Raw genomic sequence first — 26,990 nt, 5'->3', positions numbered from 1 at the left:
AAAAAACTGGTAGCCCAGTGAGTGACAAACCCCAAAGCATCCTGAGATGTTGTACTCGGTATAGAAAATACCTTTGTGGCCAAAGAATCCTGACTATTAATAATTTCACAAGAGCTTAATCTGTTGGTCAGTCCACAGACAGCCTTTTCAGAATGGTCTCCAGCACTCAGAGTGGGATGTTTCCAGAAATTTAAGCTTCAGTATCTAAATGAAGGCTTCAAGTTAAGAAGTACCAAAAGCTATGAAGAGGGAAGCTGAGGCAGTTTTTTCTTTAAAAAAAAAAAAAAAAGGCACAACAAAAAACATTCATATTCCACTTGGTTTTTTTATTAGAAGTTTGAGAATACAGCGAGGAGGGACATCCCATGGTGAATGGGGCCATCGCACAAATGCCCTTCTGAAATCCCAGCCGTCTATGATCCCCCAAAATGTGCTTTGTGGCTTTGACAATTTATAAACGGGAAGGGGGAAATACTGAGAAGGCCACTCTTCAATGGGTGAGAGGATGAAGCTGCAGAGGTCCGAAACGGCCAAGGGCCTGAAGAGAAAACGAACATCTGCACAGAGCAAGCGAGCCTCTGACTGCTGAGAGTAAGGCATCCAGGCACCGACCTGTGGGGTTCCCAGCAGGCGGAGGCGTGTGTGAGGCAGGCCGGGGCTTCGAGGACACACGGAGGTGGGTGCACACCCGCTTCCCAGGGAGGGGCTGGGGTGGGGGCTGTCACGGGGTCGGGGTGGGGGGACGTCTGGTTGGTGATCACGTCACTTTCTAAGTGCTTGTGCTGTGTTGAGCCAGGTGCAGCTCCTCTTTGGGGGGGTGTGTGTGGGGGGCGGCTGGGCCCCGGACTGCTGGAGGTGTCCCGGGGGCCGCATGTAACACACCGCTTCCCCGGGCAGGTGACCGGACGCAAGGCTGGCTTCTGGGGGACATCCTGAAGCCCAGGGAGCCTCCTCCCAGGGGTGCAGTGGGGAACTGTCTCGTGGGCCGTGCTCCTTGGAGGGGTAATACTGCTCTCCCACCTGTCCACATGGCACCAGCACGCCCAGCACCGGGGGCAGTGCCCTCACTCAGGACCAAAATACTCCCAAGTTCTACAAAAGATTCTTGCTTCCTGGTTCCCAGGTTTTGCTGGAGACACAGGGGAAAGGAGACACCTAACCAAGAAAAAAACCCACACTGAGTAAACAGGAGACCTTCCCACGCTCACAAACACTGGTGGAGGCGGCCAGCCCAGCTCAGGACCTGTTCACGTGTGACGGCTGCCGCCCCAGGTGCGATTCAACCATCACAAGTTTTTGCTGAGAGTAAAAAATGGACTCGGGGATATGTGGGCACGTGCAGGCCTCCCAGGAGCCAGACCCTCCACACCAGACTCTGACACCCCCGCAGGACACCTTTGGGGCTCAAGCAGCCTTATTTGAGCAGCTCCTCAAAGACACAGCTTCAAGGAGCCAACCAGACTCCCTGGCAGTAATGTATCACTTCCTTCTAAACCTTCCTACCACACCACCCCTAGAAAACTGGGCTCTTGGGTGCTGGTCACCCCAGCACTGGTGGGTAAAGGGCTCTCGCCTGAGGTGTGCTGCTGGCTTCCCTGTTCCTGGAGACCTGATTGGGGAGGTGGGGGTGAAGGGGGGTGAGGTTGTGTTCACGTGCCCAGCCCCCAGGCACCAGGACAGCACCACAGGGAGACTCTCCCCCACCACAGTTGGCAGGCCCTGGGCCCCTGTGCGGCTAGCCTCAGGCCAGGAGCCATGGTGCCAGGGAAGGTGGTCTCTCTCCTGGCAGGGGGCAGGGGCTGAGAGGGGAGGTAAGGCAGTGATTCTCCTGGAGGGACTCATACAGAGTGGTCCAGAGCTCCACTGCAGACACCCCATCCCCACCCCTGCAACCACAAAGGATGCAGGAAGCCCTGCGGGCACTCCCCCAATCCCCACCAGCCTCAGTGACGTTCCTGGGTAGGTGGCACAAACAAGTCGCTCAAACTCTGACACGTCACTACTGCCTCGATCTCACACACCCCGCTTCCCCCAGCAAACACGCCGCCCCCGCCTCACGCTCTCCAGAGTCGCCAGGCGGGGCGGGACAATGCTGCCCCGGAGCCCGAGGTGTCCCCGTCGGCAGAAGGCACCCGGGGTGCCGGGCGTCATACATTCTGGGGCTGTCGCCTGATCCTTCGGCGGTCACGTGTGCAAAACTGGAACAGCGTGTGGCTCTCGCGTGTTTCGTTCTATACAAAAGCCTCCCTCCCTCCCCTAGCCCTGTGGTTTAAACATTTATATAAATTTTTATTTAAACAGTAAGTTAGAAATCTTATTTACATTAATTTCTTTGTTCTCCCAAAAGGGCATCTAAAATCACACTGCCACCCCTCAGAGGACATAATAAATGTTCGCCAACACTGGTCGGTGTCACCGTTTCTAAGGAGAGAGGAGGGAGGAGAAGGCGCCTCCAGCTGATGGCTACAAGCGCAGAGGCCAGCGTGCCCGCGGCGCAAGCGCCCTCCGTCGGCCAGACCCAAGAACAAGGCAGGGCTGGGCCATCTCGCGTCTTCTCCACCTGTGAGGTGTGATTTATTTTTGTTTTCTCTTCCCAGTTGCGGACCACGTGGAGCCCTGGGGCGTCATGAAGCCCCGCACTGTGGGGCTCCTCTGGCACTGGCGTCACGGCCAATGGGGGTCACGTCCCCGGCCTCTGGCCGCTGTCACAGTGCGTCCTCTTCGCTGCAGCCTCCGCCGACCATGAAACGGAACTCCTGGAGGTTCGAGACCCCGTGGAAGTGGACGAACGCGCCAGCCACCACAAAGATGTGGAAGAGCTGATGAGAGTGAAACTGGGGATAGAAGCAGGGAGGGCGAGACGTCACTAAATGTCGGCAGAAGATCCCGAAGACCACGCGGAGCCGGGGCAGGGGCGGGGCGGCGGCTCAAATTCAGGCGTCCCTGGTCTCAGAGCACCCAGCAGGCACAGCACATTCTGCTGAGGGGAAGGCCCGCTCCGCTGTCCCCACAGAGACGGAGCTGCGGCCCCAAGCTCGGGACGCAGCGCACACTGGCGCCGGGGCCCAGCAACGCGCTGTGTTTCCTGTGCACTCTACTCCTACTCTGGCCATCTCAGGATACCCCACCTTCCCTTCAGGGCCAGGGCTCTCGCTGCTGTGAGGATCTAAAGGGGCCGCTGACCCGACAGAAGGCAGGCCTCAGGCAGTCATGAGGGCGATGGGGAGCAGCCGTGCACACAGGGAAGCTTCGCTCCCTCCCTGACCGCTCAGCTCCGGAAGTGCAGTCTTGGTTCCTAACAGGCCACGGACCGGGACTCATGAGTGGACCGGTACCAGGCTGCCCATTGGTCCCCTGCATTTTCTCCCCTGACCTTTTCCTCCTCTCAGTTTACCTTTAACAACCGTCTGGTTATCCCACCTCCCTTCCAACCACACACAGAATTCTAGTGCTGAAAAGGACCTGGGTAAAAACCCAGTGTGTCCCCCTCCTCCCACACACGAGACCAAACGGAGGAGGCCTGAAAACCTGCCGCCCGGCACGGGGACAGGGGGACGACGACTCCACACCTGCCCTGAAGGGCAGCACGCTGAGTAAGGAGCACCCGAGCTCCCGGACCGGTCCCGAGAAGGCACTGGCGGCCCATCACGGGGCGACGGGCCTCACAGAGGGGCTGCCCCTGCAGGGCTCGCCCTCAGCCCCGCACTCACCACGCTGACGCAGCTCAGAGGGAAACTGGGGCGAGGGTACTTCCTCAATCATGTCACTTCCCTGGGTGCCAGTAACTAACTCACAGATGGACAGATAAGACAGTGAACCCTGCCCGCCCCCAGTTGCTGACCACACTTACCCAGATGTCACACTTGCCGGGGAAGAAGCGCTCGGGGATGCGGGCAGCGTACAGGGCCGCCCCCGTGATGTATAGGCCGGCCATGAGCAACAGCCAGCCGATCTGCCCGATGGTGGCGGCCTTCAGGAAACCCTCCGAGATGACGTAGTGCAAGGTGGGGATGATCCCACTCAGGCCGAGGCCCAGAAACACTCCTGGGAATCACAAGGACACAATAGAGACAAGGAGAAAGAAAGGAGGAACAACTTGGCACGATGCCAGTGACTCTGTGAGCATCTCAAAAGCAGGATATAACATTAGCTTCTAGTTTGAAAGGAAAAAGAAGGTTCTTCAAACTCTGGGATTCTGCCATGCAATTCAGCATGGCTACGTTCTAAAAAGAGAACTATTTACAAAGGCAAAGAGAGAGCCTCCTGCTGAAAAAGCCTCGGCTCCACAAACCAGCAGTCCTCAAGGAGCTTGGAGTGATGTGTTGCTGAATGCCTCAGGAACCAACAACTCAAGTAGTTGGCTTACAACACCCTATATGTGCTTCTTTATAAGACGCAGGTTACAGTACAGAGCAGTTCTGTAGCTTTATCCTCCCTTGAGACAACGGACACCCCGGGGTGAGAGTGAGGTGGGGCGGGCGATGAGAGAGAGAGGGGCCCCAAGTCCACCAGCATGGCCCCCCGACAGTCGGACTGCCTTCGAACCCTCTACAGCAAGTGATCTGCAAACTTCTGGACATGCCCTAGGTTATAAGACTGAACTGAGTCTGGATCACCAATTTTTTTTTTTAATGAACTGAAATAAAACATATCAGACTGTGTCAAGTTGAAGGTTAAGTACCATTTTGTCCAAGTTGTATAATTTATGTTACTTATGTATTATAAAGACATGTCTAGGACTGAAAAAGAAAACGTCACGATCAGAAACAGCCTAAAGGTAACCGGGGCCTAAAGCCACCGTGAAGTATGTGCCTCAACCAAGCACCCCATGGACAGGAACTGCAGGTAAACTGTGGCTTGGGCTTTAATACAAGATGATTTAAAGCAAAAAGACTGAAAGGACGAGCACCCCTTTTAGGACTTCCTGTTCATTCTTGCCAGGCACTGGGTGTGGTACTAGAGGCAAAAACACTGAGGGCACAGCCCTGGCTCCAGCGGGGCCAGCCAGGCCCTCCCACCGGAAGGAAGGGGCTTTTGGCTGGTTTCCAACCAAACAGGCATGATCCTGAACATAAAACCCTCTTCATCCTGTACCAGAGAAGGTGTGTGCTATCTCTATAACACCATCAGTTTGGGAGTAAAGACTCTTTTTTTTTTACACATTTTAAAATGAAAATACATAGAAAGGAACCATTATTTCACAAAAGTTATGGAGCCACAGCTGTAAGGACCATGTACAGCCCTAGACTCATGTACACGGTACTACCAGATGCATCAGCTCAGCACCCACCCCCACTGATGCTGTGAGACGAGCAGGGACACCCCAAGATTACAAGCCCCTCAAGAACAGGAACTGTGACTTCTCCACCTCTGCATCACAAGCGCATAGCCTGACGCTTGGCCAACGGTGGCCCTCTTGTGCAGACTGGCAGCACGGAACCCCAGCCTGGGCTTCTTACCTGCTCTCACGCCCCGGTACTGGGGGGTGGCGAACATGTCCCACTGGGAAACGATGATGGCTGCGATGCCCAGAACACAGATAACAATCAAGTAGATGAAGCAAGGTTGCGGGTTACAGTAGAAGGAGTAATAAAGCCAAGGAACAAAACTTCCCATAATCAGAAGAGCAATACCAGAGTAATCCAGTCTAGGATAGGGAAAAAAAAAATCCATTTACTGTTGAACATCGCTGCCCACTACAGGCTCCAGGCAAGAGTGCCCGGCAGGCGGCATTGAGGGCCCTGCCAGCGCTGCTGGACGCGCTCCCTGAGCCCACGGGCTTTGGGCCACGGATCCAAACAGGGACTCTGCAGATACTTACTTGGAGAAGATCCTGGAGACCCCTTCTGAGTGGCAGTAGACTGTGTGGAACAGCCATGAGAAAGAAAGGCAGAGAATGGCCCCCAGGAAGAATAATCCGAAGACCACCTTTTCCTGCAGGGGGGCCACAAAGGAGATGTTGGGGCGAAACATATAAAAGATCCCCAGGCACAGGAAGAACACACAACCTAGAGAAGAGGACGGAAGAAAGCCAGGATTACTACTTTCTGAAGAGAGTGTTATGTATCAATTACATTTTCAGTCCTGACATCTGAATCAAAATTCTTCTGAACAACTAAATCTTATCCAAAACATTGGTCTGCTCCAGACACTGTTGGTATCACATGCCCCTCAGCTTCACAAGCTCAGTATAACAGGGTAACTTGTGATTAATCCAAAAAGAAAACAGACAAGGCCTGCTAACTAAGCCCACCTCTACCTCTAGATCCATAAGAAATTCCATTTATAATGTTTTTGGCACATGTGCTGAAGCCAGGTTTCAAAGGCCCACTCGGCAGTTTCTTTTGCAATGAACGCTGACCCCTCTAAACTCTGCTAGGAAATACAGCTTGTCTCCCTCAACCGCTCTAAGGAACCACCTGCAGCTCTGATCCTCACCAGCTGGCCCACAGAGTCAGGAGTTAGGGACAGTGAAATGCTATTTGGGCAATTTCAAACCATTTTTAAACTGTTCTTCATAGTAAGATATTACATTCTTATTGCTTAGGGAAAGGCTACTTAACACAAGACAAACACAGAAATTAAGAAGTTAAAACATTTGCTAAGTGATTCTGTGTGATCATTTAGTAAAGTTAGAAGTCAGCAACAAACTCGATCTGATTCTCTACTCTGATCTACTCTCTGATTCTGGAGAACTTGGAGGAACAGAGGAAATCAAACATGTGGTAAGATACGTACATTAAACAGGGAAAAGCCAGACTACTCAATACATTCACCAGGTTGTGCGATCGTCACTATTTCATTTCAGAACATTTTCACTGGCCCAAAAAGAAGCCCCGAACCTGCTCAGCCATCGCCCATCACCCCGCCCCCGCCCCCCAACAACCCTAACAAGCACTGATCTACTGGACTTTGCAGCTCGTGGACTTCCCTGCCTGGGGTACTTCGTGTGTATGGATCGTACAGTGCCCGGCCTTTGTGTCCGGCTGCTTTCACGTCACACAAGGTTTTCATGGCTAGCCCGTGCTGTCGCCCATTCTCAGCAGGGCTGTATAATACTCCACTGTATCCAAATACAGTATCCATATACTGCACTTTATTTATAGGTCAGGTGATAGATACTTGGTTGTTCCCACTTTCCCCTTACGATGAATAAAGGTGCTAAAAACATTCATGTACACACCTTTGTGGAAATATGTCTTCAATACTCTTGGGTATATACCTAGAATTGCTGGTAACTCCGTTTAATTTTCTGAGGAACTGTCAAGCTGTTTTCCATACAGATTGCGCCATTTTCCAAGCCACCAGCGATGCGTGAGAGTTCTAATCTTTCCATATCCGGGCAAAGACCCGTCACTTTCCATTTTCTTGATAACAGCCCTTCTTGTCAGTGTGAAGTGGTATCTCACTGCACTTCCTCAAATGACTCACGATGTCATTGAGCACCTTTCTCATATGTTCACTGGCCATGAGGAATGACTTTTAAAAGTCAACTTACTTCTGTGAAATAACTACTTTCCTCTTCATGCTCATTAAAATATTACAGCCAATTCTGCAGTGCCTTTTCCTTGGCCTGGTTTAAGGACATGTCTGAAAACCTAGTGTAAACTGAGACAACCAGAGACAACCACGGAGGAACTGCATTACTAGCAATCCAGTAAACAGCCAACTGCAAATTCAAAACACATTTTTTAAGTCCTGTCCTTACCCTTAAACACAGCGGTGGGGAGGACCAGAATGGTCACAGTCATCATTACTACTCAACATACCCAAGAGATGTGTCCAGATGTTGCCTGTCTCGGTGTGTATTCTGAAAATGCTCTTAAAACAGGCCCGGAAAGAAGGCATGGGGGGCCGGTGTCCATGCAGGAGGAAGTCGTTATCCTTGAGCCACTCAGGTAGCACGTCGTGAGGGATCACTCGCCATCGACCTTCCCAGACCTGGAAGAGGATCAGCAAATACTTCTGTGGGTTTAACTGTCGATTTAGCAACATTGACGGCTATCTCTTACCACATTGCCTTACAATGAGATAAAGTAAACTATCTTTAGAAAGACAAATGCATTCAAAGGCATATGGCCTATATTCTGAAAAAACTGACTGAGGAAAAAATACATTCTTTTTATTGGGGTAGGGGAGCTTTTCTAAGGAAAAGGAAAGAGCAAATGAAGTTACAGAAAATACCCAGGCGACTTCCCTGGTGGCCTAATGGTTAGGATTCTGTGCTTTCACTGGGGAAGGCCTGGATTCAGTCCTGAGTCGGGAAACTGACATGGGCAAGCCACGAGACATGGCCAAGAAGGAAAAGAAAGTGCTTTCCAGCTCTGTTTCGGTCTGGCCAAGGCAAGATGAGCGACTGAAGTTCCGCCCATACAGAAGCTCCTCCTTCATCCTTCACTACAGACTTTGTGTTAATCGTTCAGTAGTGTCCGACTCTCTGTGACCCAATGGACGGTACCCCACCAGGCTGCTCTGTCCATGGAATTCTCCAGGCACGAAAACTGGAGTGGGTTGCCATTCCCTTCTCCATGAAGTCGCTCAGTCATGTCCAATTCTTTGTGACTCCGTGGACTATACAGTCCATGGAATTCTCCAGGCTAGAATACTGTAGTGGGTAGCCTTTCTCCTCTCCAGGGAATCTTCCCGACCCAGGGATCAAACCCGCATTTCAGGCAGACTCTTTACCAGATGAGCCACCAAGGAAGCCCAAGAATACTGGAGTGAGTAGCCTATCCCTTTTTCAGCAGATCTTCGCAACCCAGGAATCAAACTGGGGTCTCATGCATTGCAGGTGGATTCTTTATCAACTCAACTACCATATATACCAGGAAAAATCCCTGTTGTATTAATAAGTAAGACCATTTTTATACTTAATATTCCTGTTGGTAGGGGAAAAACGAAGAATCACACTTAGGTACCTCTTGCTAAAATTACCTCCCTCTCCTTTGGTTTCTCTTCCAATCCCAGCAAATATAATCAAATACAAAGAGCAAAGGGGTAGGAAAACCTTGGATCTCTGTCATTACCCAGTTGAAGGAGCCTTCATTAACTACAAAAATCCTCAAGCCTCAGTGTCCTCGTTTATAAAGCGAGGACCAGAGTATGGGAACTTACGAGGATCCACAGAAATGACCCCCAGCATCCCCACCCCAAAGGCGGCGTGCAATCCCCACAAGCAGCCACCCGAGAGCTCAGGCCTGGGGAACCGCCAAGGAGCGCAGCCTCCCGCCCTTCAGGCCCCTCTTCCTCGCTGCCATTCCCCTCAGGCTCTAAAGGAAAGGGATGGGGGTGGGGGAGCCCCTCTTAAAAGACACGCCAGCCTCATTACCCTGCTCCTTTCACGTCTCAGCCCAGCGATCTCACACCGTAAGATCACTTCCGCCTACACTAACCTGCCTTTGCTGAGCCAAACAGACGCCAAGGAGGAGGCAGAAGCACGTCCACCTAGGGCTTCCCCTGGCACCCACCTGCCGGCCACCATGCCCGCCACACCCTCCCCTCCCTGCACTCCACCGGGGTGGGACGATAAACCGAGAACAGCAGTGACCCCTCACAATGGCGCTCATGCTCCTCCCGACCCCGGGCCTGTGCTCACCCGCCCTCCCCCTGCTGGTTCCTAATGTGCAGCAAAATAAACTCATCGGTCACCAGATGCTGTACTCGGCTTTACTTGGGGAGAACTTTATTTTCTAAGATGGAAACCAATCCTCGCCTCCCTCCAGGCAGTTCACAGCCTGCAAACGGCTCTGCTGTGATCGTATGAGGAGAGCTACTGTGTTATCACACGAGCAGTTACCAGCTCTTACCAGTGACACCGGTACACAGTGTCAGAGCGACTTTCCCCGATGTTTCTAAACACACACTCTGGCCTCTGAAGACTGGGCCCAGGCGCTGTGCCTCCATTACACTGCACCTGCGGCTCAACTTGCAGGGCAGCCAAATGCCGACCAAACAGGTATCCTCCCCGCTCAACTCCAGGCAGGAAGAACAAGGTCAAAGCTTAGTCAAAGACACCTTTGTTTATAAGCTTGACAAGGGCAATGCCTAAATCAAACATCTTAGCAATGGCTCACTAGGTTGGTGTTAGATCATATGATAAACAAAACATAACAAACAAAAAAAAATGACCCACAAAAGACCTCTATGTCCACATGCGCCAGACTATGCTGGTAGACTAGCAACGACTGAAGGCTGGAATAAAAGAGACGCCAAACACAAACACTCTCTGAAGCCTAAATGATTTTATTTATTCCCCCTATTCCTGTAGAAAAGCCTTCTCCACAAGGGAAAGCACACAAGCAAGGTGGCAGGACACCGCATTCTCAACTGTCTGCTTACTTGCTTCCAAGAAATAGAATCCAGTGTCACCAAATACAGGCAGGCGGGTTTATCAAGGACAGTCAGAAGCTTGGCCGTGGTGGGTGGGGTGACTCAGGGAGCCTGCCCCTTTCGCTCAGACACACTTCTAGGGGATAATACGGGTTCATAATAATTTTATGACCCACTCCTTTTCCTTCAGTAAATCCTAGTCTATAGCAAACAAGTGTCCTATTTATTCACCACCTGTTAGCTCTTAAACTGGAAAGTTTTATTTGCCTTACTCTCTACTCTTGGTTCAGAAGGGAGAACAAAAACTCAAGTTACCTACAGCACCCCACTGATCCATAAATATAAAAATCCCTAGTGGCTGACACTGAATACTCAACTCTGAGATTTAAGGGAAAAACTTGCTTTTGGAAACCAAAATGTATCATTTGTATTCCTTTGCTCTAACTCTACTGAGACAGTGATTACTAGAATGGGTTTAATGTTTCAATTGGCTTTTTCTTCACCAATTTTCAAACACTGATTAAAATTTTCTGGGCTCTAAAAGTAGATCCATAAATGTTTAGACTCTGCCACCCTCTCCCCGAAATTCCTCTGGTCTTGAAAGACATGTCTATATTCAGATTATAATGTTTTCCTCTCAGCTCTGGTCCAAACTTCAGGACTCTAAGTCAACTGGCCCCAATTATTTCTAGCATCATTGTAAATGTAGAAAAACCTAAATTTAGTTTTTAGGATCTAAGACTATATACATAAAAAGTCTTGGTTTCACAAAACTCATGAAAAAGCAAAGTGTCAGAAAATTTTTTCTCTAAATGATCAAGAGTTCTTCAAAAACGTTTAATAATAAATTTACACACACAGGTTGAACTGTGTTGACCTGAGGTCACACCTGCCAGGATCGGATGGATCAAGTGGCTAAACCCATACATACGTATCAGGGTCCCTGATCATGTTTTCGAAACAAGCAACCCCAATTCCAGATGCCATTTTAGGGGAACAGAGCCCCACGGGGATCCTAATGACTCAGAAAACATACCAGCCACACTGACAACACTGGATGTGTGTGAAGACGACGCAAGTCCTCCCTGAGGAGGAGTCTATCACCCACTGGACCCTGAGAGGAGCAGCACGCTGCAGAGCAGACTCAGGGGCCTAGCGACACCATTTCAGGGTCTGCAGGCATCAGGCACCCCCAACTCTGTTTCCTTCTGTCTTATCTAACTGGTCAATACGACATCTACTCTGTGAGCCGGTTTCCCAGCTAGATGATCTAGTTTTCTCAAACCTTTATCAGGGCTGCTGTAGACACACGAGGACTAGTGCACTGAACAGGGCTAATGTCCTGACGCTGCTCCCACTCACGGGAACACACACTCTCCCCAAAGGGACGGTACTCCCGCTCTCCTAACTCGCAGACTTCTGTTTGGGAAGGACTAAACATACAGCTGCACTTTGCTGGAGCAGCCGTGAAGAGATACCCCACGCCCAAGGTAAGACAAACCCAAGTAAGACGGTAGGTGTTGCAAGATGGCATCAGAGGGCAAACACACTGAAACCATACTCACAGAAAACTAGTCAATCTAATCACACTAGGACCACAGCCTTGTCTAACTCAATGAAACTAAGCCATGCCCGTGGGGCAACCCAAGACGGGCGGGTCATGGTGGAGAGATTTGACAGAATGTGGTCCACTGGAGAAGGGAATGGCAAACCACTTCAGTATTCTTGCCTTGAGAACCCCATGAACAGTATGAAAAGGCAAAATGATAGGATACTGAAAGAGAAACTCCCCAGGTCAGTAGGTGCCCAATATGCTACTGGAGATCAGTGGAGAAATAACTCCAGAAAGAATGAAGGGATGGAGCCAAAGCAAAAACAATACCCAGCTGTGGATGTGACTGGTGATAGAAGCAAGGTCTGATGCTGTAAAGAGCAATATTACATAGGAACCTGGAATGTCAGGTTCATGAATCAAGGCAAATTGGAAGTGGTCAAACAAGAGATGGCAAGAGTGAATGTCGACATTCTAGGAATCAGCCAACTGAAATGGACTGGAATGGGTGAATTTAACTCAGATGACCATTATATCTACTACTGTGGGCAGGAATCCCTCAGAAGAAATGGAGTGGCCATCATGGTCAACAAAAGAGTCCGAAATGCAGTACTTGGATGCAATCTCAAAAACGACAGAATGATCTCTGTTCGTTTCCAAGGCAAACCATTCAATATCACAGTAATCCAAGTCTATGCCCCAACCAGTAACGCTGAAGAAGCTGAAGCTGAACGGTTCTATGAAGCCCTACAAGACCTTTTAGAACTAACACCCAAAAAAGATGTCGTTTTCATTATAGGGGACTGGAATGCAAAAGTAGGAAGTCAAGAAACACCTGGAGTAACAGGCAAATTTGGCCTTGGAATACGGAATGAAGCAGGGCAAAGACTAATAGAGTTTTGCCAAGAAAATGCACTGGTCATAGCAAACACCCTCTTCCAACAACACAAGAGAACGCTCTATACATGGACATCACCAGATGGTCAATACCGAAATCAGATTGATTATATTCTTTGCAGCCAAAGATGGAGAAGCTCTACACAGTCAGCAAAAACAAGACCAGGAGCTGACTGTGGCTCAGACCATGAACTCCTTATTGCCACATTTAGACTTAAATTGAAGAAAGTAGGGAAAACCACTAGACCATTCAGGTATGACCTAAATCAAATCTCTTATGATTATACAGTGGAAGTGAGAAATAGATTTAAGGGCCTAGATCTGATAGATAGAGTGCCTGATGGACTGAGGTTCGTGACATTGTACAGGAGACAGGGAACAAGACCATTCCCATAGAAAAGAAATGCAAAAAAGCAAAATGGCTGTCTGGGGAGGCCTTACAAATAGCTGTGAGAAGAAGGGAAGCGAAAAGCAAAGTAGAAAAGGAAAGATATAAACATCTGAATGCAGAGTTCCAAAGAATAGCAAGAAGAGATAAGAAAGCCTTCTTCAGCGATCAATGCAAAGAAATAGAGGAAAACAACAGAATGGGAAAGACTAGGGGATCTCTTCAAAAAAATCAGAGATACCAAAGAACATTTCATGCAAAGATGGGCTCGATAAAGGACAGAAATGGTATGGACCTAACAGAAGCAGAAGATATTAAGAAGAGATGGCAAGAATACACAGAAGAACTGTACAAAAAAAGATCTTCATGACCAAGATAATCATGATGGTGTGATCACTGACCTAGAGCCAGACATCCTGGAATGTGAAGTCAAGTGGGCCTTAGAAAGCATCACTATGAACAAAGCTAGTGGAGGTGATGGAATTCCAGTTGAGCTATTCCAAATCCTGAAAGATGATGCTGTGAAAGTGCTGCACTCAATATGCCAGCAAATTTGGAAAACTCAGCAGTGGCCACAGGATTGGAAAAGGTCAGTTTTCATTCAATCCCAAAGAAAGGCAATGCCAAAGAATGCTCAAACTACCGCACAATTGTACTCATCTCACACGCTAGTAAAGTAATGCCCCAAATTCTCCAAGCCAGGCTTCAGCAATATGTGAACCGTGAACTTCCTGATGTTCAAGCTAGTTTTAGAAAAGGCAGAGGAACCAGAGATTAAATTGCCAACATATGCTGGATCATGGAAAAAGCAAGAGAGTTCCAGAAAAACATCTATTTCTGCTTTATTGACTATGCCACAGACTTTGACTGTGTGGATCACAATAAACTGTGGAAAATTCTGAAAGAGATGGGAATACCAGACCACCTGATCTGCCTCTTGAGAAATTTGTATGCAGGTCAGGAAGCAACAGTTAGAACTGGACATGGAACAACAGATTGGTTCCAAATAGGAAAAGGAGTTCGTCAAGGCTGTATATTGTCACCCTGCTTATTTAACTTCTATGCAGAGTACATCATGAGAAACGCTGGACTGGAAGAAACACAAGCTGGAATCAAGATTGCTGGGAGAAATATCAATGACCTCAGGCATGCAGATGACACCACCCTTACGGCAGAAAGTGAAGAGGAACTCAAAAGCCTCTTGATGAAAGTGAAAGTGGAGAGTGAAAAAGTTGGCTTAAAGCTCAACATTCAGAAAACGAAGATCATGGCATCTGGTCCCACCACTTCATGGGAAATAGATGGGAAAACAGTGGAAACAGTGTCAGACTTTATTTTTCTGGGCTCCAAAATCACTGCAGATGGTGACTGCAGCCATGAAATTAAAAGACGCTTGCTTACTCCTTGGAAGGAAAGTTATGACCAACCTCGATAGCATATTCAAAAGCAGAGACATTACTTTGCCAACAAAGGTTCGTCTAGTCAAGGCTATGGTTTTTCCTGTGGTCATGTATGGATGTGAGAGTTGGACTGTGAAGAAGGCCGAGCGCAGAAGAATTGATGCTTTTGAACTGTGGTGTTGGAGAAGACTCTTGAGAGTCCCTTGGACTGCAAGGAGATCCAACCAGTCCATTCTGAAGGACATCAGCCCTGGGATTTCTCTGGAAGGAATCATGCTAAAGCTGAAACTCCAGTACTTTGGCCATCTCATGCGAAGAGTTGACTCATTGGAAAAGACTCTGATGCTGGGAGGGATTGGGGGCAGGAGGAGAAGGGGACGACAGAGGATGAGATGGCTGGATGGCATCATTGACTCGATGGACGTGAGTTCTGAGTGAACTCCGGGAGTTTGTGATGGACAGGGAGGCCTGGCGTGCTGTGATTCATGGGGTCGCAAAGAGTCGGACACGACTGAGCGACTGAACTGAACAGAACTGAAACATACAGCATGGAATGACCAGGAACAGCCATCTTACCTTACAAACAAACTCTTCCATCCTCTCCATGGCATGGTGGGCTTGCAGGAGGGGGGACATGCCCATGAACCCCTCATCTTCCTGAGATGCTCCATCATCGCACTCACGCTCCTCCACGCTCTGCAAGGCAATCACAGAGACAGTCAGGGACAGAGGTCAGGAGCCAGAGGAAATGAACAATACCTTTTCCTTGAAAAGATTACACTGAAAATCTCTTAAGGTTAAAACAAGGCCTCAGACAAGTTAACAGTATAGGAAGTAAGGTCTGTCTATTATAGAATTACTACAAGTACTAAAAATAAGAGGTGCCTGATTCTTCTCTGCAGACAACTGAACTATGACAGCAGCATTCCTGCTTGTTTCAGTAGCAAGGTTCAGGAGTGGCCTTGGATGCTTTGTTTTTTGCTGTAAGAATTATACTCATAAACCACAAAATACTATTACATATACAAAGCTGAGACATTACTGAGGGGACAATCTCCAGTAATCCCTCCTGGAACGTGTAAAATAAATCTAATGCAGTAAGTGCTCTAGGGGAAAGGAGGAAAAACAGTGTAAAACTATTTACTAAATCCTTAAAACACACCAAGCCCAAAAGAAAGGCCATTAATTTAATCCTGACAACTCTTACTGTATCAGTATTCTTATCTAAACTTATCTATAGCACATCAGGCAGGGACTTCCCTGGTGGTACAGTGGATAGAATCCGTCTGCCAGTGCAGGGGACGTGGGTTCGACCCTGGTCTGAGAGGGAGTGCCACCGCACGCTCTGGGGCAGCTAAGCCCACGTGCCACAACTACAGCCTGCGCGCGAGAGCCCAGACCTGCAGCGACGGAGCCCACAGGCCACAGCCACTGAGCCCGTGCGCCTGAAGCCAGCAAGGCTCAACTGCTGAGCTTCAGTAGTGGAAGCCCATGAGCCTAGCGCCTGTGCTCCACGGCAGGAAAAGCCACCACAGTGAGAAGCCTGAACACCACAACTAGAGAAAGCTCACACACAGCCACAAAGACCCGGCACAACCAAAAATATTAACAAAATAATCCCGTGCACCACAACTGCTGAGCCCTCTTATAACAGAATACTCACAAACGTGTCCCCAAAAAACAAATGTCTAAGACACAGGACTATAAATAGCTATTTATTGTGGTCAAGCATTGCAGAGTTGCTAATTAGCGATCTTCACAGAGTGGGTGGTAGTAAATTAAGTTTCCTTGGTTAAACAGAGGATAACACAGGAGGAATTAAGTGGCCAGAACAAGGACAAAAATGTTTTCTCCACGACACATGGGCAAATTTACAGCTCTGCCACATGATGAAGGTCTGGAAAAGTCTGCGCTGGGCACGATATACATTATATAAAAGCCTCTGGCTTCCAATATGGACTCTAAAGAATGACCCTGTCAGGATTGGAAATTACTTTCAATTCCCCTTCCAGTGGCCACTAAACCACAGACCCAAAGATCTGTTTCAACAATGAACTGCATCTAAGGCGATCACACATGAGGGCTAAATGCACACTATGTTCTGCTGCTCTCGTCACACCTCTAACTGCCATCAACACGAATTATGAGGAGAAACAGGGCAGTATGAATGGTGAACAACGAAAACCCAAGCTGCCTAAAGTAAAGGCAGAAACCGTAATGCTCCAAGGCTTCCTATGAATAAATCACTATATCTACACTTAAAGAGACGTCAGTGCTCTGAAGTGAGTACAAAGACGCTTTCAAATCATTTTTTCCTGCCTCCGTCAGTGAAGTCCATCTGTGAGAAGAGTTAAAGTGGGTTATATCTCAAAATACAACAATATCCAACTGATGATCCATATAAAGTACAAGCTAAAATGTTAATTCTCCAAGGTGTACTTTACCTTTGGAAAGAGAACCAGAGTGATAAAGACCAAAGTCCTTAAAGATCAGTCTAACACAAAATGACAATAACCCATCAGTCTACTGGGTGTTTGTCTGTTTCCGCCCAGCTCAGCTCAATTCAGTTTAATAAATACTTATTAAAAGGATGTTTTCTATAAAGGTGAGTAAAATACAGTCTCTGCCTTCCATGCGTGTACAATCTAATAAGGGACCAAATTAGCCACAAAGATAAGTGTAACAAAAATAAGGTACAGTCAGTTTAGAAACAGAATGTGGAGCTCAAGAAAGGCTGCATGAGCAATTAGAATTTTGGAAAGATACAAGAACTGTCGAGAGGGAAAAGCAAAAGCACTATTTTGAAGAAAAGAGACTAGTTCAGTTCAGCTGAAACTTAGGGGAATAGCTGGACATAAATTACATATTTACATACTAAAAGTCAGCAGACAAGTGCCACAGGCTACAATCGTTGTTGTTCAGTTGCTCAGTCGTGTCCAACTCTTTGTAACCTCATGGACTGCAGCACGCCAGGCTTCCCTGTCCTTCATCTCCTGGAGTTTGCTCAAACTCATGTCCATTGAATGCCATCCAACCATCTCATCCTCTATCGCCCCCTTCTCCTCCTGCCCTCAATCTTTCCCAGCATCAGCGTCTTTTTCAATGAATCGGCTCTTGGAATTAGGTAGCCAAAGTATTGGAGCTTCAGCTTCAGCATCAGTCCTTGCAATGAATATTCAGGGTTGATTTCCTTTAGGACTGACTGGTTTGATCTCCATGCTGTCCAAGGGACTCTTCTCCAGCACTACAGTTCAAAAGCATCAATTCTGTGGTGCTCAGCCTTCTTTATGGTCCAGCTCTCACATCCATACCTGACTACTGGAAAAACCACAGCTTTGACTATATATACCTTTGTCCACAGAGTGATGTCTCTGCTTTTTAATACACTGCCTAGGTTTATCACAGCTTTCCTTCCAAGAAGCAAGCATCTTTTAATTTCATGGTTGCAGTCACCATCAGCAGTGACTTTGGAGCCCAAGAAAATAAAATTTGTCACTGTTTCCACTTTTTCCTCTTCTATTTGCCATGAACCAATGCGACTAGATGCCAGAATCTCAGTTTTTTGAATGTTGAATTTTTCACTCTCCTCTTTCACCCTCATCAAGAGTCTCTTTAGTTTCTCTTTACTTTCTGCCATTAGAGTGGTATCATCTACATATCTGAGGTTGTTGATATTTCTCCCAGCAATCTTGATCCAGCTTGTGATTCATCTAGCCCGGCATTTCACATTGATGTCACTCTGCTTATATGTTAAATAAGCAGGATGACAATATATATACAGCCTTGACATACTCCTTTCCCAATTTTGAATCATTCCATTATTCCATGTCCAGTTCTAACTGCTGCTTCTTGGACCTGCATACAGGTTTCTCAAGAGACAGGTAAAGTGGTCTGGTATTACCATCTCTTTAAGAATTTTTCACAGTGTGTTGTGATTCACACAGTCAAAAGCTTTCATATAGCCAATGAAGCAGATGTTTTTCTGGAATTCCTTTGCTTTCTCTATGATCCAACGGATGTTGACAATTTGATTTCTGGTTCCTCAACCTTTTCTAAAGCCAGCTTGTACATCTGGAAGCTCTTGGTTCATGTACGGCTGAAGTTGGCTTGAAGGAATTTGAGCATAACCTTGCTAGCATGTGAAATGAGTGCAACTGTACAGTACTTCGAACATTCTTTGGCATTACTGTTCTTTGGGAGTGGAATAAAAACTGGCCTTTTTTGGTCCTTTGGCCACTGCTAAGTTTTTCAAATTTGCTGACATTTAAGTCCAGCACTTTAAAAGCACCGTCTTTTAGGATTTTGAATAGCTCAGCTAGAATTCTATCACCTCCACTAGCTTTGCTTGTAGTAATGCTTCCTAAGGCCCACTGGACTCCACACTCCAGTATGTCTGGCCCTAGGTGAGTGACCGCACCATCATGGTTATCCAAATCATTAGGACTTTTTTGCACAGTATTCTTGCCATCTGTTCTTAATCATAATCATAATGCTGTCCACGATGAGAAGATAAAGGTTGAGGAAATGGAAAGGTATCCGGGGCCAGGACACCAAATCTGGGTCAAAGTGTGTGTGCCCCTCCAGAGGTCTGAGAACGGAGGCCTGCTGTATCCACATAATTACAAGGACTACAAGCTAAGGCCCCCATACAATATGACTTCGTGTGTTCATAAAATACCTGCCCAGGAAGATTAAGGACACAAACCACTAGGTGACTTTATAAGCTTCAGAACTTCTCAAAAATTCACTTACATTAGACTGCTCAACCAGCTCCTTAGTACAGTTGCTGAACTGGGCAAATCTGCTCCCTTCCAAGTATCCGCTCACTAGACTTGCTCCAACTATCAAAACTATCATAAACTCTGTGCAATGTCAGTATGATCTCGGTACTGAAAGAGCTGCCATAAACCACAACAGTCAGGCCCCAAACCACACACATGCTGTCCGCGACCTCCCCTTTCTGAACAAGACCCTTAGGGTGCTGCTCACTTTTCTGCAGTAAGGAACTTCGCTTCATCTCATCAACAAGTTATTGTTTGCTTGCTTGCCTTTTTTAATTAACCATTTTTTAAATTGAAGTACAGTGACCTTACAGTGAATGCTGTGTTAGTTTCATGTGTGCTGCAAAGTGCAATTATACAATTATACATCAACGGGCTATATCTTGATAGTCTTTTTGGAAAGTTGACAGGTTGAATCCAGCCTTAAATTTAGAAATCTGCAATGTGTAGTAAGGGCACTAGCAAGCTGATATATCTAAGCCCGTACACACACAGGGGTCAGTGGAAACTAAGGTGTCCACAAAAACAAGAGCTGAAAGAGTAAGCGCTGATGACTGCGTTTCTGGTATCATCCGACACAGCAAGTGCAACAGCTAGTCTCCGTGAACGTTCCTCTTGGTCTGCCGAGAAATATACATACTCTCAACCTTAAAGACTAGTTCTCTCTATCAAAGTTTGATGGAAAAGATCTTTAAAATCATCCGATTTTTTTTTTAAATTCTCACAAAGCAACTGTTTTTTAATCTTTATTGAAGTTCCTAAGTAGACCTCAAGAAAAGAAAACAAAGTGGTTGGCAGACAGGAATCTAAGTACAAATCAGCTTTCTTATGATAAACTAACAAACTGTGGCATTCTTATGAGTTTGGTTAAAGCAAATCAGTCCAAGAGAATAAATCCTAGGTTAAATGAATGAAGAGTTGGTTCTAGCCCCCATTTATGAGGAAGAATCTGGAGCAGAGGAAAAGTAGGACAACCACAAAGGCTGTTCTCTTTATTTAACTTTATACCTTAAAAACTCAGAGATATGAAATAAAGCCATAAAACTAAAGATCAGGGTAACCTGGTTTGAAATGTCTCTTTTGTGTTATCTATAGGTGCTTATGAAACACAAACTATAAACTTCAGCAAATACAGTTAAAAGAGCCAAGGCTTTAGAGTCAGAGACCTAGAAGTAATAGTCTATGCCCTTCAACCACTGCATAACACTACGTATTTCAGAAAGAATTTTGGCTGATAGGATATTGGGACAAGGGTTAAAGATCTGGAATTTAGACTCCACTGTCTAGGATTACTTGTTAACAAACTGACTCCCTGTACCCTCTGTCCTTCATTCCAGCCATACCGAACATTCTGCAGGTTCACACGGCAGCATACACCAGTGTGCATGGACACACTTCGCTACTATCGTTACTGCTATTCCCTAAAAGCACTGTGCCCTTTCTGAGTCTGCACATCTGCTACTCCCTTTGCCTGGAATGCTTTCCAGACCTTCAGGAACCAAGTCAAGACTCATCTAGCTTCGCTTAATACATTTCCACTTCCTTTTAGATAACCCCAGTCATAGAAAAAGCAATCCTAAAATTCATATGGAATGACAAAGGACTCTGAAGAGTCAAAGCAGTCTTGAGAAAGAACAACAAAGCTAGAGGCATCACACGTTCAGACACATTACAAAGCTACAGTCATGGACACGGTATGGTACTGGCGTAAAGATAGCCACACTGGTCAGTGGCCCTGCTCAGACATCTACACCTTTGCTCTCCAGGAAGAGTTACTTGAGTCACTTAAAAGGTGGTCTTTCCTCTGGAAGGTAAAACAAAAGACTAGGTTCTTTTCCCAGAAGCCTACTAACTCCCAAGATATGCACTGGAGACAAAGCATCTGGAGAAGCAGTTTCAGCATACACTCAGGATTTCTCCAAAAACAGAAACGATAATGCCCTCACTAAAGCATGGTCAAACTATAAGGGATATATGGTAACTACAAAATCCATATCATTCAACAAGATAGGGCAGCTTAAGTGTGGTCTTATGTGTCAACAGAAAAGGTGTGACTAACTCCTAGATAACTTAAGAGACTTCAGAACCTCACAAACGTCCTCGAGGTTCCTTTTCAAAACACCATCCTCTCTCCAGCACAGTCCCCATAATTTTTAACATTCTTCCTCCAGCCACATTCTCATAAATCTGTTTTTACTCACCGTTCTTTCACTTTAACTTACTTTTTTATGATAGGAAGAAAGGACAGACGCCTCTACAAGAGGCTCCCGACCTCCGTGGTGGACGCCACTGTCACCGTTCCTCGCGCCATCGAGCTGGTGCCCTTTCCTGAGCCTGAGAGCTGGCTCTGGAGTCTTGCTGTGCTCCAGCCGGTTTTCCTCTGTCTCGTTCATGGGACACCCAAGGCTTTCTGACAAAGAGTTCTTTCTTTCTGTCCCTTCTTCTTGGGAGGGTGGATGTTTAGGATACTGAGTTGACTCTACAGGAGAGAAAGCTCTGCATTAACATATTTGCATGAGTGACGGGAGAAGACATAAGTTGTATTTTATACACTAAAACTAAAATTTTCTGTACTCATTCAGAACAATAAATAATGTATTAAAAAAACCTACTTTGTTGAAAAAAGGACTGCCAAAATCTACTTTCAAATGAAAAAAGCAGAATACAAAAGATACATGCATAATATTCCCACTTACGTATTATAATAAAAGTATATAATCATAAACAAGTATACTTGTGTACACAGGATTGCTATTTAAATATTCAAAACTGTGTTTTCGGTGCACAAGTATATACACAAGGAAGAACCTAGAGTCAGGAGGGAGGCGGCTTGCTTTTCATCTTATTCTGCCTGCATTTTTTCCCCCATATGCCATATACTACTCTTTCAGTTAAAAACATACCTAATATAGAAAGAATATAAGTGGATTTTATGTACTACAACTAGGTTTTACATATTCAATTTCATTTACATCATCACAACGATTCTTCAGGGTATTCTAATTTCTACCTCACAAGTAAAGAAATCAAAATTCACCACACTTTTATGAAATAAAACAATGCCTCTGACTGACAGGGCATATATATTACTGGTAATGTTTTGCATTTAAATTGCTTAAATGTCTGAAATTTCAGTATTTTTGAGCTGTTTTGAACTCTAACTGGACTACCCTGGAAGGTAAAACCTCAGGGCCAGAGCACACTTTCATACCCCTCTGAGCTCCCAGAAAGTGCTGTGCACATAAATGTTTAACGAATAGGATGACATTTAAATGTTCTTAAGTGGTAAAAACACTTTCAGAAGTCATCGATATGTCTCTAAACTGGATCACATAAGTTTCCTAGGAGTTCAATAATTCCAAGTCCTTGGCCCTCTAACTCATAAACTCGTAGGACACAAGCTTATTTTAGAGATTTAAGTTACATATCCAAATAAGGAGATGATCACAGCCAATCCAACTAAAAAGATGAAAACAGGAAGAAGCCAAGGTACATGTTATACTCATAAATCCCAGGAGACGCAAAATTCTTACTGAGGGAAAGCAGGAGTGCGGCGAAGTGGGAGGGCCTAGCCAGCATGCAGAGAAGGTGAAAGGAACACTTAGTGTTTATGTGGACACACAAGACTAAGCATTAGCTCAAGAGTTCAAATTAGACTAAGAATTAGCCAGCTGTTAGTTTCATGAACCATCTGAGTTTGTTGCAAGAGTTCTCTCAAGTTTTTAGAACAAGAACAAACACAATCTTTAAAGATCACCAAAGCTGGGCCTGTGCCCATCACATACGGGCCTGAGCAAGCTCATTCTGATAGTGAGATTATCAACTGTGCTACAAATGCCCACTTCTGAAAGAGCAAATGTGAGTGACTTACACACACACACTTACAAAGCTGTTTCACACCCATCACTTCACTCTGTTTTAGGGAAGAGGGATCTAACATCTACTGTGGATCGGCAAAGTTAAATTCTGTATCACAGGATCTCACATAATTCTTACGTATGGCCCTCTAGGGTATTTTACCCCCCATTATACAGATGTGGAAACTGAGGCTCAGAGATTAGGTTACTTATCCAAGGCTGTTAGTCTCTAAGAGCAGCTGGAACTATGGTCCAACAGTACTTGCATAAACGATTTTCTTGCTAAGAAGAATAAAAAACAGGGGAAGTATCTGGAATTAGGCTTTAATTTGCTCTAAGATTCTTAACAGGAAAAGGGAGTGAGATGGAAATGGAAAGTAAGACTTCAGAGTACCATTATCTGTTAACCCAAAGAGTTATTCTAAGGGAATAGTTAGCACATTCTAAGTTATTCAAAGAGAAATTTTTCATTCATCAAGATTCTATGAATGTTATGCTTGCTGTATTACACAGAAGTTGACAGAGAGAAAGAGAGGGAAAAGAAAGAAAGGAACCCAATACACAACAGCTGGCAGGAAAAAACAAGTTAACTGAGAGGTGTTCTGAGTCTATGAACAGACGTAGAAATCCTACACAAGTCAAACTGGGTAACTTCCAGCAAGCAAAGCAGATCTAAGGTCTTTGAAAAGTGGCCTCCTGTGTTCTAGGAGCAGACTCAAGCGTCACTTACTCTGCCCAAAAGCAATGGGGGTTTGCCAAGCAGAGTAGAGGAAAGGTACTCTGTGAGGAGAAAACAGCAATATGCAAGGCAAGGAGTCCAGGGTCTGCTCACAAATGAGAGAACAGGGACAAATTCAAGATATGCTCAGTAGAGAAAAATCAACATTTGGATAACTGAATGAGGGTCCATGAAGACTAGACAGAAAGAACTCAGATGACTCATGCTTCTCGCTCGGGCAGTCGACTGCACAGAGGACGCCACTCACGCAAATGGAGAGATGATTTGGGAGAAGTGAATTCATGGGAGAAGAATGAATTCGTTTTCAGAAATGGGGTCTGAAGTACAAGAAACGTTCAGCTGGCACGAGGAAACACAAGTCTGGAATTCAGAGGAGAGAATGAGCTTGAAAACAGAACTAGGTGTTACTAGAAGTGATACTAGCATATTAGTTAATACTGGACAAAATCCTTTTTTAAAAAAGTTATGAACTGTAGCTCTAGAGAAGATTCTTGAGAGTTCCCTGAACTGCAAGGAGATCAAACCAGTCAACCCTAAAGGAAATCAACCCCGAATATTCATTGGAAGGACTGATGCTGAAGCTCCAATACTTTGGCCACTTGATGCAAAGAGCTGATTCACTGGAAAAGACCCTGATGCTGGGAAAGATTGAGGGCAGAAGGAGAAGGGGATGACAGAGGATAAGATGGTTGGCTGGCATCACCAACTCAATGGACATGGGTTTGAGCAAACTCTGGGAGATGGTAAAGGACAGGGAAGTGTGCTACAGTCCACAGCGTCACAAAGAATCAGCCAGGACTCAGTGACTGAACAACAACAACAGGAGTATGGGGTAAAAATCAAAGTAAAAAATCAAGGAGAATGATTACCAAATAGTAGACTGTAAAGTCAGGACTGGAACTTACTAATCTCTCGACTCAGTCAACTGTACTCACACCAGGGTTTCCTTCCCAATGGGAAAACCATGAAAAATTTAAAACTCTACTTCTTAGACTTCATTTTCCCTTCAAATAATACTGTATAAGGTAAACTTATTATGTTGCTTAAAAGCAACAAGGTTGCTTAAATGGTTACCTTAAAGCAATTTTTTTCTACCTGAAGAAACTGCTAACTTAATGGTTTGATACTTGTGGTGTAAAAATCTAACTCTATTCCAGAAAAGGTATTTTCTAAAAACCAATACTTGTCTGCAGGTTGGTCTCAGGATGTGCTCACTGCTGAGAGCAACAGATACATAGGTTTCGTGAATGAATGTTTCATTCTCCAGGGGAAACAGAGAAGTACTTAATCACAGTTACACTGGGTTCCTGCCAAGGTAGACTATAGTGCAATGTATTACTTCACCTACTTCATATTGTTCATTTTTATGTTGCCCCCAATTTTAAAAGAGCAAGCAAGCTGTGGAAAGCAGTATGGCAGTTCCTCAAATAAATTAAAAATCGATTTACTATATGATCCCAGCAACTCCACTTCTGGGTATATATGTACTCGAACTGAAAGCAGGGTCTTGAAGAGACATTTACACACTCATGTCCATATTCACAACAGGTGAACAAAGAGCAGCCCGAGTGTCAATGGATAAACAAGCACAACGTAGTGATACACACAAGAAAACATCAGCCTCCAAGAAAGAGAATTCTGACTCAAGTCACAACCTGGATGAACCCGAGGACCACATGGTAAGTGAGGTAGGTCAAGTACAAAACCCAAATCTGTACGATTCCACTTGCCATAGGTGCTTAGGGAAGTCACACTCATAGAAAGAATGGTGGCTGCCAGGGGCTGGGGGAAGAGGGAATGGGAGTTACTCTCTAACGGGGATAGTTTCCGTTTTTGCAAGAGGAAAAAAAGCTTTGTGGATGAATGGTGGTGATGCTTGCACAACAACATGGATGTACAACAAGGTGACTACACACTTAAAAAGTTACAGTAACTTTTATGTGTATCTTACACGTTTTTTTGATTGGGGGGTAGAAATACACTGTAGCACTATATTATATTGCCTCTTTGTCTAGCAAATTTTTTATTGATGTAAAAAATATATTCAGAAAAGCACACTGAGGACACAAAGCTGACAAAGCGTAAGTGCAGTGTACCCACGAACACTAGCGTCCAGAGGACCTCACTCCCTGACCACTGCAAAGCTTTGTAAAGTGAGAACTTTGAGAGGTCCAACCCCTTTCATGGCCAGTTAATGGCAAGAGAAATCTTCCAGCAAGGTTCTCTGAAGACTGGCCAACTGCCATGGACCTAAGTCTTCCAATTCTGAGGACCAGCAGTGTAATGGCCCACTGTATAAGCTGGGGCACAGAGAGTGGTGAGCAGTCTAAGGCTGGTGGCGTATCTTCCCAGTTCTATAATTAGACTCTTCAGTAGTGGAAGACAAGCTGTAAAATGTGTCCCATGATTGTGCTGGCTTCCCCTGAGGTGAAAGTAGCCAATTTCAAAGTGACTTGAAAGTTGTACACTGAAATCACTCCAGCGTGCCCTGTCACTCCACACTAGGGTATGCGTGTGAAGTCAGTACCTAGGTAAAAGGAGACTTCTGGTATCAAGTTCAGGCTTTTCGCGTTGGGAAACCTGAGTGGTACAGAATGTCCTACATGAAAGTACCAGCAGGTTACGCCCCTCCTGATCTCTTTACGATGCAAATCTAAACTTCTAATAATGAAACGAGATTATTTTTTAGGATGGAATGATTTATTTCAACAATGGAACCAGCAGGGATATTAAAGGCACAAGATTTTCTTTTGAATACTAGCTATTATTTCTCTTTTTAAATCATTATTAAAAGTAAATACTAGATGTGTTACCTTGGCTGGTTTCAAGTCTTCAGAGAACTTTGCTGGAAGATTTCTATCACGTTAACTGGCAAGGAAAAGGGCTAGACCTCTTACAATTTACCCTTTTAAAAGCTTTACAGTGGGAATTCCCTGGCAGCCCAGGGATTAGGACCCAGGTTCAATCCCTGGTTGGGGAACTAAGATCCCACAAGCTGCGAGGTACAGCCAAAAAAAATAAAAACATAAAAATAGTTACAGTGATGG

At 45.7% G+C, this 26,990-nt stretch overlaps 1 protein-coding gene across 1 annotated transcript in view; it reads right to left on the bottom strand.

Annotated features, from left to right (window-relative positions):
• Positions 1–305: 305 nt before the first annotated feature.
• The window catches only part of ADIPOR2 (adiponectin receptor 2), a 43,573-nt gene continuing 16,888 nt past the window's right edge, over positions 306–26,990 (bottom strand). The window contains exons 2-8 of the mRNA XM_086402604.1: positions 21,570–21,826; positions 15,143–15,262; positions 7,770–7,941; positions 5,822–6,008; positions 5,460–5,647; positions 3,851–4,044; positions 306–2,834 (exon numbers count right to left, since the gene is read on the bottom strand). Of these exons, the coding sequence (XP_086258730.1) occupies positions 2,706–2,834; positions 3,851–4,044; positions 5,460–5,647; positions 5,822–6,008; positions 7,770–7,941; positions 15,143–15,262; positions 21,570–21,740 (1,161 nt within the window). The 5' untranslated portion in view covers positions 21,741–21,826 and the 3' untranslated portion in view covers positions 306–2,705. The remainder of the gene's footprint in view (positions 2,835–3,850; positions 4,045–5,459; positions 5,648–5,821; positions 6,009–7,769; positions 7,942–15,142; positions 15,263–21,569; positions 21,827–26,990) is intronic.

Source organism: Bos grunniens, chromosome 5 (genome assembly GCF_055505025.1).
Source record: "Bos grunniens cultivar Pamir isolate PY7600 chromosome 5, Bosgru_T2T1.0, whole genome shotgun sequence".
Classification (NCBI taxonomy): domain Eukaryota; kingdom Metazoa; phylum Chordata; class Mammalia; order Artiodactyla; family Bovidae; genus Bos; species Bos grunniens.
Note: the sequence above shows the minus strand (reverse complement) of the source record. Positions and strands in the feature narration are given on the sequence as shown.